Genomic DNA, 15,658 nt, shown 5'->3' with positions numbered 1-15,658 from the left:
ACTCTCTCTATTTGTCTATCTGTCTATAACAAACTCTCTCTATTTGTCTGTCTATAACAAACTCTCTGTCTGTAACAAACTCTCTCTATTTGTCTATCTGTCTATAACAAACTCTCTCTGTCTGTAACAAACTCTCTCTATTTGTCTGTAACAAACTCTCTCTATCTGTCTATCTATCTGTAACAAACTCTTGTCTGTTTGTAGGATTATCAAGTTCTGGAGAAATGCCGTAATGTCATTGACGGTAAAGAGAAGACGGTCACTCTAAACATGAAAATCGGCAATGAAGACCGAACATTTGGTTCCACCCTCAGCTACTACATATCTAAGTAAGTCAATCCTCAGTTACTACATATCTTAGTTAGTCAACCCTCAGTTACTACATATCTAAGTAAGTCAACCCTCAGTTACTACATATCTAAGTAAGTCAATCCTCAGTTACTACATATCTAAGTAAGTCAACCCTCAGTTACTACATATCTAAGTAAGTGTCAAGTGTGGCAAAAACTTAAGTTCCTTATGCACCACAACCCTTGGTGCAGCATATTCTAAATCTAATTGTCTTTTTTAAAATGCTGCAACAATGCTCCAAAACAGATATAGAACGAAATATGTTCGATGATATATTCTATGTGTATATCCTGTTTGATGATATCTGATCAATCTTTTTTCCCTCACCCCACAGGAAGACAGTAGGGGACGGTCCATCCTGTGCTTTATTTAGCCCCTTTATCAGACAGTTCTCTTTCCCTTGTATTACTGTGTCCCCTACCACTGACTTTTTTTTCCCTCACAGGAAGACAGTAGAGGACGGTCTCCCCAAGGGCAGCATCAACATCAACCTGACCGGCTCCGGGGGTCAGAGCTTCTGTGCCTTCCTTGCTGGTGGGGTCCACGTGACCCTAGAAGGGGACGCCAACGATTATGTTGGAAAGGTAGGCGGCAGATTGAGTCATATTGTTCTTGTAAACAGTGAATAACCACACTCATTTATTGCGTTTATTGTAAACACTTTTTCAGAATGAGCATTTTCAACTCTAACTTTTTTACATTATTATGAAGCCTTTAGACCCTTTTATGAACAGTTGATACCAAATATCCAGTAATTTACGTGATGATCTAATTTTCGTGATGATTTTTTTTCATGACCTCTTTTAAATTGCAAATAATTGAATACGCAGAAATTGTATCCTGTATCATTTTCTTTAAGAAAACTTTTAAATCGCAAAAATTAACTGAGGCAAATGAAAAATGTCACAGATTTTCCCCATTTTCAAAAAAAAAAATTCTAACACACAAAAAACCCGGATATATGGTAAGTTGCTTGGCAAATATTTGGTTCTATGGCTGCTATGATTGTATGTGAATGGTTTAAAGTTTCATAATTTGTCCCATGATTTGGGTTAAAAAACCTCATTTCCGGTACCCACTTCCTATTTTACCATTGTGTACTTGTCGGGGGGGATGTAATTTTATGTGCACTCTATGAACTTCCGATTGCTGTACTTTAGCAGGGTCTGTCCGATTGTTGTACTTTAACAGGGTCTGTCCGGGGGAGAGGTGGTGATTTATCCCCCCAAGGACTCGCCCTTCGACTCGGTCAACAACGTGATCGTGGGTAATGTGGTACTCTATGGGGCCACCGCCGGCAAGGCCTTCTTCCGCGGACAGACGGCCGAGAGGTTCTGTGTCAGGAACTCGGGAGCCATAGCCGTGTCAGAGGTGAGGGGTCACAGAGGTGAGGGGTCAAAGGGTCAGCAGTAAGTTGCCAGAGATGAGAGAGATACACCTGTGTTACTAATATATCAAAAGATGAATTTTGACAGTAAAGTCTTGCCTGCCTGTGTAACATATAGATAGGTTGTCACAACATTCATGATACATGTGTGTCATTGAAATAAGGTTTAACATATTATGATATTATACTTGGGTTCTCGGAGAAAATTTATTAAGGTTATAGATCTTCGATGCTCTTTGGACAATGTTTTTATGTGCTTCATTATTTGATTAATCTTTTTTGACAATTTCTTTAAAACTTGTGTATTGTGATATCCACTGTATTTCTATTATCTACTTAATATCGACAATTTATATGTGGCCTCCTGTACATTTATTTCAATGATCTGTACTGAAAAATTATCTACTTATTAAATATTGACATCTTATGTGTGGCCTCCTGTACATTTATTTCAATGATCTGTACTGATGAATGATCTACTTATTAAATATTGACATCTTATGTGTGGCCTCCTGTACATTTATTTCAATGATCTGTACTGATCTGCATTGCAGGGGTGTGGGGACCACGGCTGTGAGTACATGACAGGGGGGCGTGTCCTGATCATTGGATTGACCGGCAGAAACTTCGCCGCCGGAATGTCTGGAGGACTCGCCTTTATCTATGATAAGTAAGGATTCTGTTGCATGAATATTCATGGATTGTTTAAGCCTTTGAATATTTATTGATTGTCTCAGTATGAATATTCATTGACTGTCTCAGTATATGAATATTTGTTGATTGTCTCAATTTATGAATATTTATTGATTGTCTCAATATATGAATATTCATTGATTATGAAATGATATTTTGTTCTCTGGACATGAAATAATTCATTGGTTATCTTGGTCTGTAAACATCCATTGGCTATCCTTCTTTCAGCTCTCTAATTATTTTCTAGGATTATTTTACACTGTTAATCTTAAATGAATGGCAACAATTCGCTGTATTACCATAGATGATTTTGTTGACAGGGAGCGCCGGTTCGACTCGATGTGTAACAAGGCATCTGTGGACCTAGAGAGTCTGGAGCTCGATGAAGACTCTGACTTTATCCAGAATCTGCTCAAGGAATTCCATGAAAAAACTGGGTCAGTACGTGCCCTAGATATCCTCCAGAACTGGGCCCAGGAGAAACAGTTCTTCATCAAGGTGAGGGTTTCAGTCACGGAGGGTGTACAAGGAAAGATGGAGAAGGCACTTAAATGATTGATACAAATCAGCTGCCGTGAAAATATATGTATACCTGTCAGCCATATGTGTTGCCATATGTTTACATTTGCAAAAATGCTTGTATCTTTTTTAATGTTTTAATGGTTTAAGAGGTCATATTTTGAGGTCAATATTTTTAATGACATAAGCTTATAATTTAATTTTTTCATGATTATAATAAACATAACAACATAGCTAAGTTTAAAATTAGAAATGATTTGACTTTTTCAAACGTTACTATAAGTTTTAAACAGCAATGTTAAAAAGTTTACCAGAATTTAAAGTTGGTGCATGATCAGATCTTCATGTAGATGTTCTGGCTTCACAGGAATGATCATGTGACCAACCAAGTTTATACCCAGGTGATCTTTTTAACATTGCTGTTTTTATCCAATTAAACATTAATTTGGCTTCATAATTACTTGGTGATGTGATGCTTAAAAAAAGGTTTTGAATTAGAAGTTGTTAGTGTAAATTAAAAAGAAAAAAAGGTTTCTTAGATTAACAAATTTATTAAACTGTGTGAATATAGGTTCAGAATTATAAGAAATCATGTGCACTTCACAATAATTATTCCCTCACTTTCTAGGTGTTCCCCCGGGAGTATCGCAGAGCTCTGCAGGAAATGGCGGAGGAGGAAGCGAAGAAAGTGGCGGAGAATGAGATGATTAACGGAGGCGTAGACGGAGACGAGGAAGATGACGAGGAGGAGGTGATTAATGAGGCAAGGGGGTGATTAATGAGGCTGGGGGGCCAGAGAAACTAAAAGATTACTCTGTATTGGGTTATTATTGAGGCGAAGGGCCGGAGAAACTAAAAGATTAATATGTAACAGATTATTTTTGACCCGTGTACTTTTTGCACTTTTGCACTTGCAAATCATTTCAACCAGGATTATATTTGCCCAAGCACATTAAATACTTTTTCTAATTAACACAGTAATTTAAAAATTGTTTTGAATCGCTAAGTCTTAAATTTGCCTGCTCACAATGAGGGTGAAAGGGTCGAAAATAAAACGGGGCAAAGAATGCCCTGTATACAGTATTTTTTTCTGGGGCGTTATTAAATGATGATCTGTGTTGGTCCTACTGTATGTAAGTATATATTGACAACTTGTATTGTTGTTTGTAGCAGAAGAAGCCCGCAGTAGTAGATATAGAGGAGACCATTCCTAACGCCACACAGAATCTAAAGAAACTAGACAAACTCAGGCATGTCATATACAGAGTTACTGCCCTTTATGACTCGCTTCCTTTAGGGTCACCTTTTTTTTTCTCATGTTAAGATCTCTGTATATCTAATTAAACTATATAATAGCTTTTTATTTCTCTCTCTCTCCATCTCTCCATATCTCTCTATCTCCCTCTCTCATTCACGAAAATTTCTCAACTCAGCATACGTTTTTGTTTTTTGAAGTATGTGAAGTAAATTCCATATAATTTTATTGACCTGTGCTTTGTTACAGGGGATTTATGAAGTATGACCGAGCGTCGTACCAGTACAGGGACGTGAAGACACGACAGAAGGACTGGAAGGAGATCTACAACCACAAAGTGGTCAAAGACGGACTCAAAGTACAGGCCGCTAGGTAAATACTCGTTACACAGGTAACCACTCCTTACACAGGTAAATACTCGTTACATAGGTAAATACTCATTACAAAGGTAACCACTCAATACACATATAGCCTCTCATTACCGTGTGTGATTATATATAGAATCTATAACCACAAGCTGGTAAAAGCCTAAAGTGCAGGCTGCCAGGTAAATACTCGTTACACAGGTAACAACTCATTACACAGGTAAATACTTGTTACAAAGGTAAGCACTCGTTAAACAAGTGTATTGACTGGAGGATACTGTTCTGTGTATATATATAATACCTGAGTTATTTGTACAGGTGTATGGACTGCAGCGTACGTTCTGTATATATAATATCTAGGTTATTTGTACAGGTGTATGGACTGCGGCGTACCTTTCTGTCAGTCACATGATGGATGTCCACTCAGTAACATCATCCCAAAGTGGAACGATCTAATCTTCAGGGTGAGTTATCAGTCTGTTCAGTGAATTGCCAGTCTGTCACTGTTTCTGTTGAGTTACCCCCCTTACACCGATCTGTTTGTTTGTGACAGGATGACTGGAAGGAGGCCCTGAACCAGCTCCTACAGACCAACAACTTCCCAGAATTCACCGGCAGGGTCTGCCCCGCCCCCTGTGAGGTACGTACAGATTATTCCCCCCCATATCGTTCCGCGTGGTTATACAAGTGTTTAACATTTATAAAGCAACTTAAAATAAATATGTTGTTTGAAGTTAAAGTCTTGAGTCTATGGCATTGATGAAATATTGTACTTTTTGGTATAGTAAGTGGCTTCATGTCTGTTGTTTATTGAATTGTTGTATTATTTTTGTTGTTGTAGGGGGCATGTGTCCTGGGCATCAACTCTCCCCCGGTGACCATCAAGAACATTGAGTGTGCAATCATTGACCATGCCTTTGAGATGGGCTGGATCAAGCCAGAACCTCCCCTCACCCGCACGGGCAAGAAGGTGGCGGTCATCGGGAGTGGACCCTCGGGTCTAGCGGCTGCCGCCCAGCTCAACAAGGTACTGAGTCCTCGGGGATTCTCTGTGATCACCTGTGATCAGGTGTAATTAGTCGGTGTCAGTCATTAGCCTAATGAAGCAATAGGGAGGCTGGACTGTCAAACAGTTACCTGGTTTGCCGTCACATTGAGAGCTTTTCTCTTATAATAAGGCTTACAGACGTTATTCGTAATTTGTTGTTATCTTGGTGAGATTCTTTTAAACCTAAATTTTAGTTAAAGCCAATACTGTAAATTCCTTATTATATGCGAGTACTTAATTCCGCGATTCCGCCGATTTTTATCAAATCACGAGAATATAAATCGCAATCACCAATTTTTTGTTATAATTTCCTATAGTTCAAAACTGTCTGAAAAATAAAGACGAAAATTAAAAATTCGCGAGTGTTGCCTCTTGCGATTTTACGCGGATATTAATTCCTCACTGTTTGGAATCTACAGTAAAGGGTCCAGAGGATCAATTACCACAAATGAACATTTTATGACGCACCATTCCATGTAAATTGGGGCAGGAGGTTACAGTGAAAGAATTCTTTGAATTTTGAGTAAAAACATAAAGTTTCCTCTTTTAATAATATATTCATAATGACGAACCAAGCCTCGTTTATGAGTCGTATATCATTCTGTGTAAGTCAATCAAAATCAAGGCCAATTGGAGTGAAAAAATTCTCTGAATTTTAGGTAAAAAAGATATGTGTTAAGTGTAAAAAATTCATAATGTACTTACTCTTGACATCCACCAAAGTGGATCTCAAATTACGCCAAATTGTGTTTTCTTTATGAAGGATAGTTACACAACTCACCGTTCTTTGTAAATCAAGGAAATACTCTGGTTCATAATTTACTTTATAAAATATTCATCATATGTTATGAATATTCATTGTATATTTTTATGATTTAATGCATCATTCCATGTAAACCAATAAAAGTTGATCAGAAGTAGTGCATTGGATTGCAGTGGAAGAAAAATCTGTATGAAATATTCATTTGAATTCATTATTTATCAAATGGCATGTAAATTAATTGAAATGGATCCCTATGAGTGTAGATAACTGCAATAAAACAGTTCTCTGGATTTTGAATCAATAAAGCAGTTGCTATATTTCCTGTAATAGAATTTAAAAGTTGCAGAGGTTTTCTGCAAATTTATTGTTTCTTTAGATTTTGTGATTCCCTACATTCTGTAAATTTCTTATATAATGCGAGTACTTAATTGCGCAATCCTGCTGTTTTGTATAAAATCACGAGAATATAAAAACGCAAACGCAGAACTCTTTACCTTATTTGTTATTGTTCTGAACTCTGAAAAAATAATGGCAAAATTCTTAAATCTGCAAAGGATTCTTCTCGCGTTTTACGCAGATATTAATTCTTCGCATTAAATTAGGAATTTACAGTAATTATAAAAGCTCAAAAACAGTTCAAAAACAGTGTTAACAGCATGTTAATGAGGCATAGACTTTACAATTTGAAAAAATATTTAAGTCAAACTTAAATAAAGTCAAAATATGTTTAGTATATATGTACAAGATACCACTAACAAAATAATGTCAAAGTTTTTTCATAACATGCATAAGGAATGTATATATTTCGTTGACAAACTTAAAGGGTACCAATTTTTGAATTTTTTTCAGGCACATCAAAGGTTTTAATTTGATAATATTTGTGGTAGATTTTGAGAAGAAAACTATGAAGGTTTTGTTTATGCGTTGATTTATGTTGTAGAGTTGATTTTGATAAGACAGTTATGGAGTTTTTGTTTATTTAGGCCGGACACACTGTGACAGTGTATGAGAGAAACGACCGTCCAGGAGGACTACTCAGATACGGGATTCCTACCATGAAACTCGACAAAGATGTGAGTATTCCCCAAACTATCTATTTTGTAGCCAGTCATTCCTTAATGATACCTACAACTCGTGTGGGGTACGTGAGCTTGCTCATTTTTCTTTCATATTTTATTAATATGTTTTGATTCCTTTATAAATGTTATGTTATTCAAGTTGTAAATGTGATGTTATTCAAGTTGTAAATGTGATGTTATTCAAGTTGTAAATGTGATGTTATTCAAGTTGTAAATGTGATGTTATTCAGGTTGTAAATAAGATGTCATTTTAAATTAGATGCTAATTGGGATGTTATTTAGATGGTTATTGGGATGTTATTTAGATGGTTATTGGGATGTTATTTAGATGGTTATTGGGATGTTATTTAGATGTTATTGTGATGTTATTGTGATGTTATTCAGGTTGTACAGAGGAGGGTAGATCTGATGACACAGGAGGGAATCGCCTTCGTGTGTGGACAGGAAGTGGGTAAAGATCTACCGGCCACTAACATCCTAGCCGAGAACGATGCCATGGTGCTGGCTCTAGGGGCCACCTACCCCCGCGATCTACCTATTCCAGGTAAACACCTGTACAATTATACTTCATCAACAAGTAATAACTGAAGTAGTTAATTTCTTTCTGTAACACTTTCCAAGGCCCTTCAGGATTTGTAGGGACAGTATCTTCATTTCTGTCAAATCATTCATGAATTGGGTTTCATTTACTTCTTCACTATTTCCCCTTCCACTCATTGTCAAGGACTAGATGTTTAGATGATTGTTGTGTTGTCAATGAGAACTACCCTGTCATTTTAATGAAAAAAATTATTCATTTAATTGAGTTAACTGATTTTTTGCCCTTTTCCTTTCTCTCTCTTCTTCCTATGAAATGATATTACAAGAAGTTGATAACTTATGTTTGCAGGAAGAAATCTGAATGGTATTCACTACGCCATGAGCTTCCGTGTCGTGATACTGTAAACGCACTATGTTTGGCGTGTACGATATTTTGCGGAAATTGGTTTTTGAACAAGTTGGCATAGATTTGAATTAGTGTATTCTTGAATGTGACTATTCTTATACATACATGCATGGTATTTAGCGATGTACTTGATTAAGCGGAAGTCGCATTCCGCCAAAAGCGCTTCATAGAGTACACAGCCAAATGTAGAACGTTTATAGTATTACAAGAAGTTGATAACTTATGTTTGCAGGAACATGGGATTGAGTTAACTGTTTTTTTGCCCTTTTCCTTTCTCTCTCCTCTCCCCATGAAATGATATTACAAGTAGTTGATATCTTATGTTTACAGGAAGAAATCTGAATGGTATTCATTATGCCATGAGCTTCCTTGAGTCATGGCAGAAAGTACAGCATGGAAATGAACTGGACTATTTAAAGGTGTACGCCAAGGATAAAGACGTGGTCATCATTGGGGGTGGGGACACAGGCTGTGACTGTATAGCTACCTCACTCAGACAGGTAAATACATAGTAACCTCACTCAGACAGGTAAATACATAGTAACCTCACTCAGACAGGTAAATACATAGTAACCTCACTCACACAGGTAAATACATAGTAACCTCACTCACACAGGTAAATACATAGCTACCTCACTCAGACAGGTAAATACATAGTAACCTCACTCACACAGGTAAATACATAGTAACCTCACTCACACAGGTAAATACATAGCTACCTCACTCAGACAGGTAAATACATAGTAACCTCACTCACACAGGTAAATACATAGCTACCTCACTCAGACAGGTAAATACATAGTAACCTCACTCAGACAGGTAAATACATAGTAACCTCACTTAGACAGGTAAATATCTACCTCACTCAGACAGGTAAATAGATAGTAACCTCACTCAGACAGGTAAATAAATACCTCACTCAGACAGGTAAATAAATACCTCACTTAGACAGATAAATAAATACCTCACTTACACAGGTAAATACATAGTAACCTCACTGAGACAGGTAAATACATAGTAACCTCACTCAGACAGGTAAATACATAGTAACCTCACTTAGACAAGAAGATATATACCTCACTCAGACAGGTAAATAAATATCTCACTGAGATAGGTAAATATATACCTCACTCAGACAGGTAAATAAATACCTCACTCAGACAGGTAAATATATACCTCACTCACTAGGTAAATACATAGTTACTTCACTCACTGACAGGTAAATACATACCTTAGTAACCTTACTCACTGAAAGGTAAAAAGATACCTCATATCACTCAGACAGTTACTTGTATAGGTACTTCACTCAGAAAGGTAAATTTAAATCTTACTTACACAAGTAAATGAACTCTCACTAATGTTAGTAAACCTACCCCTCTTTTTAAATGAAAACGGATGAAGACATCATTCAACATAAAATTGTATAGTCTCACATTACTGGGGACTAAGAGTATATCTGAAATAGGTTTGATTTTGGCTGATGATGAGACAGAGATATCCTTTAGAGATATCCTTTACTTGATGATGTATTTGTTAACTTTGATTTGTTTCCTAAGGGTTCTCACTCAGCAGTATTGTTAACAATCTCAAACCATTGCAGGGGGCCAAGAGTATAACAACCTTTGAGATCCTCCCTCCTCCCCCACCCACCAGGGCTCCCAGCAACCCCTGGCCAACATGGCCGCGTGTTTTCAAGCTGGACTATGGACATGAAGAGGTCCAACTCAAATTTGGGAAGGATCCTAGAATCTTCAACATAAAAAGCTCGGTAAGAGTTGAGAAAACAGTGTAACAATACTACATGTCAACAGTGTAACAATACTTCATGTCAACAGTGTAACAATACTACATGTCAACAGTGTAACAATACTACATGTCAACAGTGTAACAATACTACATGTCAACAGTGTAACAATACTACATGTCAACAGTGTAACAATACTACATGTCAACAGTGTAACAATACTACATGTCAACAGTGTAACAATACTACATGTCAACAGTGTAACAATACTACATGTCAACAGTGTAACAATACTACATGTCAACAGTGTAACAATACTACATGTCAACAGTGTAATTCAAGAATGCTTCATATAAACAAAATAAGTCAGGAATTCTATATTTGGACATTGTGATTCAAGAGTGCTACAAGTAAATGGTGTAAGTCAAGAATGCTATATGTTTTAATGATATTAGACAGATTCATGTTAACAGTGTAAAAAAGATTTGTGCTATCAGTAAGAAATTCTGTGTTGTTATTTGTAGGAGTTTGTGGACGATGGGAATGGTAATGTGAAAGGTATAAAGACAATGAAGGTGGAGTGGACGAAGGATAAAGCCGGCCGCTGGAACATGGCCGACGTGCCAGGTACGTCTACACATCTGTCAATCTGTCCTTCTGTATCTCCATGTCTTTTTCCATTCATTTATTCCTCCATCTGTCTTTCTGTCAACTTTTATCTGTTCTAATGACCATGATTTATCTAACAAAAATGAACCATAAATAGCTTAGTTAAGAAGGGTAAAAAAAAATCTAAGTAATAATTTCAGTATAGCTGTAATTCGCTATATCTTTGTTCGATATATATCTGAATTTTGCTGTACAATGTTCTATAAACCTGATTGTTTCTAATGCTTCTTTTGTTCTCTATGTTTGTATTATTTGAGATAAGCTATAATAATTATGTTCTACTAGCCAATTCTAGACATTCTCTTGTTTGAGTGCAAGAAACATTCAATTCAAACTGACAAGTCTAAGGCACTGACAGGTCTCTCACAAGCCACAGGCAATTACAAATCTCAGAAAGTCTCTTCTACGTCTTAGACACTGACAAGTCTCTAACACTGACAAGTGTCAGGTACAAGTCTTGGATACTGACAAGTCTTGGATACTGACAAGTCTCAGATGCTGACAAGTGCTGGGCACTGACAAGTCTCAGATACTGAGAACTCTAGGATACTGACAAGTCTCTAACACTGACAAGTGTCAGGCACTGCTCAATCTCAGATACTGACAAATCTCGGACACTGACAAGTTTCTGTCTGTTGTGTAGGTTCTGAGGAGTTCATTAAGTGTGACAAGTTTCTGTCTGTCGTGTAGGTTCGGAGAAGTTCATTAAGTGTGACAAGTTTCTGTCTGTCGTGTAGGTTCTGAGGAGTTCATTAAATGTGCCAAGTTTCTGTCTGTTGTGTAGGTTCTGAGGAATTCATTAAGTGTGACAAGTTTCTGTCTGTTGTGTAGGTTCTGAGGAGTTCATTAAGTGTGACAAGTTTCTGTCTGTTGTTTAGGTTCTGAGGAGTTCATTAAGTGTGACAAGTTTCTGTCTGTTGTGTAGGTTCTGAGGAGTTCATTAAGTGTGACAAGTTTCTGTCTGTCGTGTAGGTTCTAAGAAGTTCATTAAGTGTGACAAGTTTCTGTCTGTTGTGTAGGTTCTGAGGAGTTCATTAAGTGTGACAAGTTTCTGTCTGTTGTGTAGGTTCTGAGGAGTTCATTAAGTGTGACAAGTTTCTGTCTGTTGTTTAGGTTCTGAGGAGTTCATTAAGTGTGACAAGTTTCTGTCTGTCGTGTAGGTTCTGAGGAGTTCATTAAGTGTGACAAGTTTCTGTCTGTCGTGTAGGTTCTGAGGAGTTCATTAAGTGTGACAAGTTTCTGTCTGTTGTGTAGGTTCTGAGGAGTTCATTAAGTGTGACATGGTCCTCCTGGCCATGGGTTTCCTGGGACCAGAGAAGAAGATTGTGGATGAACTGAAAGCCAAACTTGACCCCAGAGGCAATCTGGAAACCCCCCAGAACAAGTATTCCACTAGTATCCCCAGAGTCTATGCTGCTGGAGGTAGGCATCTTTCTCTTTACTGTTTAATTCACCTAGTATCGTGACATTTCATTTATATTTTGAATTTTTCTCTCATATTACACTGCTGTAAATCAGGTTGATCAATTGAGTTTATTATACTTTCATGTTCAATACTTAAATCTAATTGGTTTAGATGCAGTTGCTAATCCGTTCTATTACCCTCAACGCTAGCAACACACTTGGCAACGGGTAACACAATGAATTGTTACATGCGCATAATTATGCGTGTATGATTTCAACTGTCAATTTCAACTGTTACCCTCTCAAACGGGCACTATTTATGTATTGTTATATACTCAATATATAACTCTATATAGATGAATAATCAATAATCATATTATTAGCTGGTCCGAAAAATATTGACTGGTCAATATTTTTTCAATATTGACGGGCTAGGAATAATTTCTAAAGAATATTTCCTCTACTTCAATTAATCGCGTCTGATTTGTTGATTTATAAACAAACCCCTCGTGACAAAAATATTGCCCTCAGCTTCACTTCAGGCAATACTTTGTCCCTCGGGAGCTAATATAATCAATGTTACCCTCAACCCCAGTCAATATTTGTATAATGTTATCTTGTATGAATTCGATTTTCCCAGAAAACGTTTCCTTCCATTTACTGACCTTTGACCTCATTTTCAGATTGTAGGCGTGGCCAGTCCCTAGTGGTGTGGGCCATCTCTGAAGGTCGCCAGGCGGCGCGTCAAGTTGACCTTGACCTGATGGGATCCACCTGTCTGGCAGGCCCCGGTGGTATGGTGTACCAGCCCGAGTCCTAGAGGACTAGGAGTGGATAGACATTGAAGGCAGGAGACAAACAGGAGAGTGAATCAAAGGGAGACAACCAGCAAAAAACCCAGTCAACCAGTGATGCATCTCTCTTGGTTGGAACATTTATGGAGAATAAAGATTTTCTTCTTATGTTGGATTTGAGAAAAATAGTATGGCCATCAATGCATGTAGAAAAAAGTGAAATAAATATTAATTGTGTACACTTTGTGAAAGATACACCATGTCTGTTTAAATAGAGGGTAAAACAAAAAGATACTATTGAGTGTGTATCTAGCCCGTTCCTTTTGGCTCCTTGTTGTTTGGTTGATTTTATAACTTAATATATTTTTACCGTTGTTTTGTTATGTTTGTACCAGAGTAGAGTTTTTAGTATAACCAGTTCTAGACTTCTAGAGTTTTGTACATAACTACACATGCGTATGTTCATGCTAATTGTTTGCTGTAGAAAAAAAGTCCACAAACTGAATGTAGATTAAGCATGTGCATGGAATGGTACTCGACAGTGCTTCCTTTTTTCCAAACATTTCATTTTTTTTTTAGAAATTATTGAATTAAATCTATAATCTTAACGTACCGTAAAAGCACATATTTTTGTTGGGTCAAAATTTTGTTGTTTTTAAACCAAATACAATTTCGTTGGCATTTAATTTCGTCATATCGTTATCGCTTGTATTCATTAATACTTGGGTCACAAATTCGTCATGGATTTAAATTCGTTGATTTATATTGCCAACGAAAATAATGAAATTAAATCCCCAGCAAATATTTCTTGCTTCTACAGTATATAACGGTCAGGGGTCAAATCAAAAATTAAAATTTTTCTCTGTTAGTATTTCCTTTGATATAGAGAGTTATTGTTAAAATTTGATTAACTTTGTTAATAACCATAAGATTGTTAATTACAGTTTGATTGTTACCTGGTAATAGAATTTGGTGTTACAGTTAAATTGTTACAAATTGTTATTGCTACAGAACCTGTGATCAGTTGTAAATAACAGATTCCTGGTGGTGTTATCACTATGCACTGTGTATTGACTTGTTGGATTGGAATGTACACAACTTCAACATGCATGGGATAAAAACTGCTCTTTGGAAATTTTTGGTTTACAATGCAAGAGTTATTCCTATTGTCTGAGAAACATTGTAGGGACTCAAAAACATTTCTGCTGTGTCGGCTCAATCAAAGCCTCACTTTCAGCTTGTTGAATCGTCGTTAAATTCTTGTTGTGATTTTTATCTTTGGAGGATAATTACATGGTGTATTTTTCCGCTTTGCTCTTTGCTGCATCACAAGCGTTCACTGTCGCGTGTGTGTTCCTTTTACATTCAGGATTCACACATAACGTTCTGATGGTCAAGTCGGACAACTTGATGTAACTAGGTTAGCTCTGACCTTGACCTCAGGTTTAATAGTTCAAGGCCGCTATCAAGTTTTTGACCTTTATTTTTGCAAGGGTAAATCAGACCCAAGAATTATAATCTTCTGAAAACCAATTTTTTAATCGACAGACTTTTAAAATTGATGTCAAATGGTGCCATAGCAACGGCACAATTCTACTTATATTACATGTATTTTGGGGGCGGGGTTTGTAAAGCATAATATACACTGCATGTTGGTGCATTCTTTTCTTGTTTAACTTTAGAGAAATAAATTTTACTTGTGAGAAAAAGGGGTCTTCTGTTTTATCTATCTGTTGTGAAGTGGATAGTTACTTTTAAGATTGTTTGATCGATGGAGTCTTTGTTTCTTAACGCAATCCTACTGGTATCCTGTCCCAACAAGCTCAATCCTACTGGTATCCTGTCCCAACAAGCTAACTATTGTACAGTTAATATGTACAATCGTACTGGTATCCTGTCCCAACAAGCTAACTATTGAACAGTTAATATGTACAATTCTACTGGTATCCTGTCCCAACAAGCTAACTATTGTACAGTTAATATGTACAATCCTACTGGTATCCTGTCCCAACAAGCTAACTATTGTACAGTTAATATGTACAATCCTACTGGTATCCTGTCCCATCAAGCCAACTATTGTACAGTTAATATGTACAATCCTACTGGTATCCTGTCCCAACAAGCCAACTATTGTACAGTTAATATGTACAATCCTACTGTTATCCTGTCCCAACAAGCTAACTATTGTACAGTTAATATGTACAATCCTAATGGTATCCTGTCCCAACAAGCTAACTATTGTACAGTTAATATGTACAATCCTACTGGTATCCTGTCCCAACAAGCTAACTATTGTACAGTTAATATGTACAATCCTAATGGTATCCTGTCCCAACAAGCTAACTATTGTACAGTTAATATGTACAATCCTACTGGTATCCTGTCCCAACAAGCTAACTATTGTACAGTTAATATGTACAATCCTACTGGTATCCTGTCCCAACAAGCTAACTATTGTACAGTTAATATGTACAATCCTACTGGTATCCTGTCCCAACAAGCTAACTATTGTACAGTTAATATGTACAATCCTACTGTTATCCTGTCCCAACAAGCTAACTATTGTATTAACTACTGGTATCCTGTCCCAACAAGCTAACTATTGTACAGTTAATATGTACAATCCTACTGGTATCTTGTC

The 15,658-nt window shown here is 36.9% G+C and overlaps 1 protein-coding gene across 4 annotated transcripts in view; it reads left to right on the top strand.

Annotated features, from left to right (window-relative positions):
• Positions 1-14,726, top strand: part of LOC105337796 (uncharacterized) — a 44,212-nt gene extending 29,486 nt beyond the window's left edge. For 2 of the 4 annotated variants that reach the window (XM_066071950.1, XM_066071953.1), the window contains 18 exons: positions 205-329; positions 797-935; positions 1,543-1,722; positions 2,293-2,408; positions 2,752-2,929; positions 3,579-3,713; positions 4,121-4,200; positions 4,455-4,577; positions 4,944-5,034; positions 5,124-5,210; positions 5,412-5,597; positions 7,365-7,454; positions 7,845-8,004; positions 8,737-8,906; positions 10,007-10,174; positions 10,675-10,777; positions 12,074-12,241; positions 12,907-14,726. In XM_066071950.1, the coding sequence (XP_065928022.1) occupies positions 205-329; positions 797-935; positions 1,543-1,722; positions 2,293-2,408; positions 2,752-2,929; positions 3,579-3,713; positions 4,121-4,200; positions 4,455-4,577; positions 4,944-5,034; positions 5,124-5,210; positions 5,412-5,597; positions 7,365-7,454; positions 7,845-8,004; positions 8,737-8,906; positions 10,007-10,174; positions 10,675-10,777; positions 12,074-12,241; positions 12,907-13,043 (2,436 nt within the window). In that variant the 3' untranslated portion in view covers positions 13,044-14,726. Of the gene's footprint in view, positions 1-204; positions 330-796; positions 936-1,542; positions 1,723-2,292; positions 2,409-2,751; positions 2,930-3,578; positions 3,714-4,120; positions 4,201-4,454; positions 4,578-4,943; positions 5,035-5,123; positions 5,211-5,411; positions 5,598-7,364; positions 7,455-7,844; positions 8,005-8,736; positions 8,907-10,006; positions 10,175-10,674; positions 10,778-11,462; positions 11,525-12,073; positions 12,242-12,906 lie in introns of those variants that run through there. The other 2 variants (XM_066071951.1, XM_066071952.1) reach the window with 2 other exon arrangements.
• Positions 14,727-15,658: the final 932 nt, after the last annotated feature.

Source organism: Magallana gigas, chromosome 9 (genome assembly GCF_963853765.1).
Source record: "Magallana gigas chromosome 9, xbMagGiga1.1, whole genome shotgun sequence".
NCBI classification, from domain to species: domain Eukaryota; kingdom Metazoa; phylum Mollusca; class Bivalvia; order Ostreida; family Ostreidae; genus Magallana; species Magallana gigas.
The sequence above is the reverse complement of the archived record's forward strand: the minus strand, read 5'-3'. Positions and strand labels throughout refer to the sequence as shown.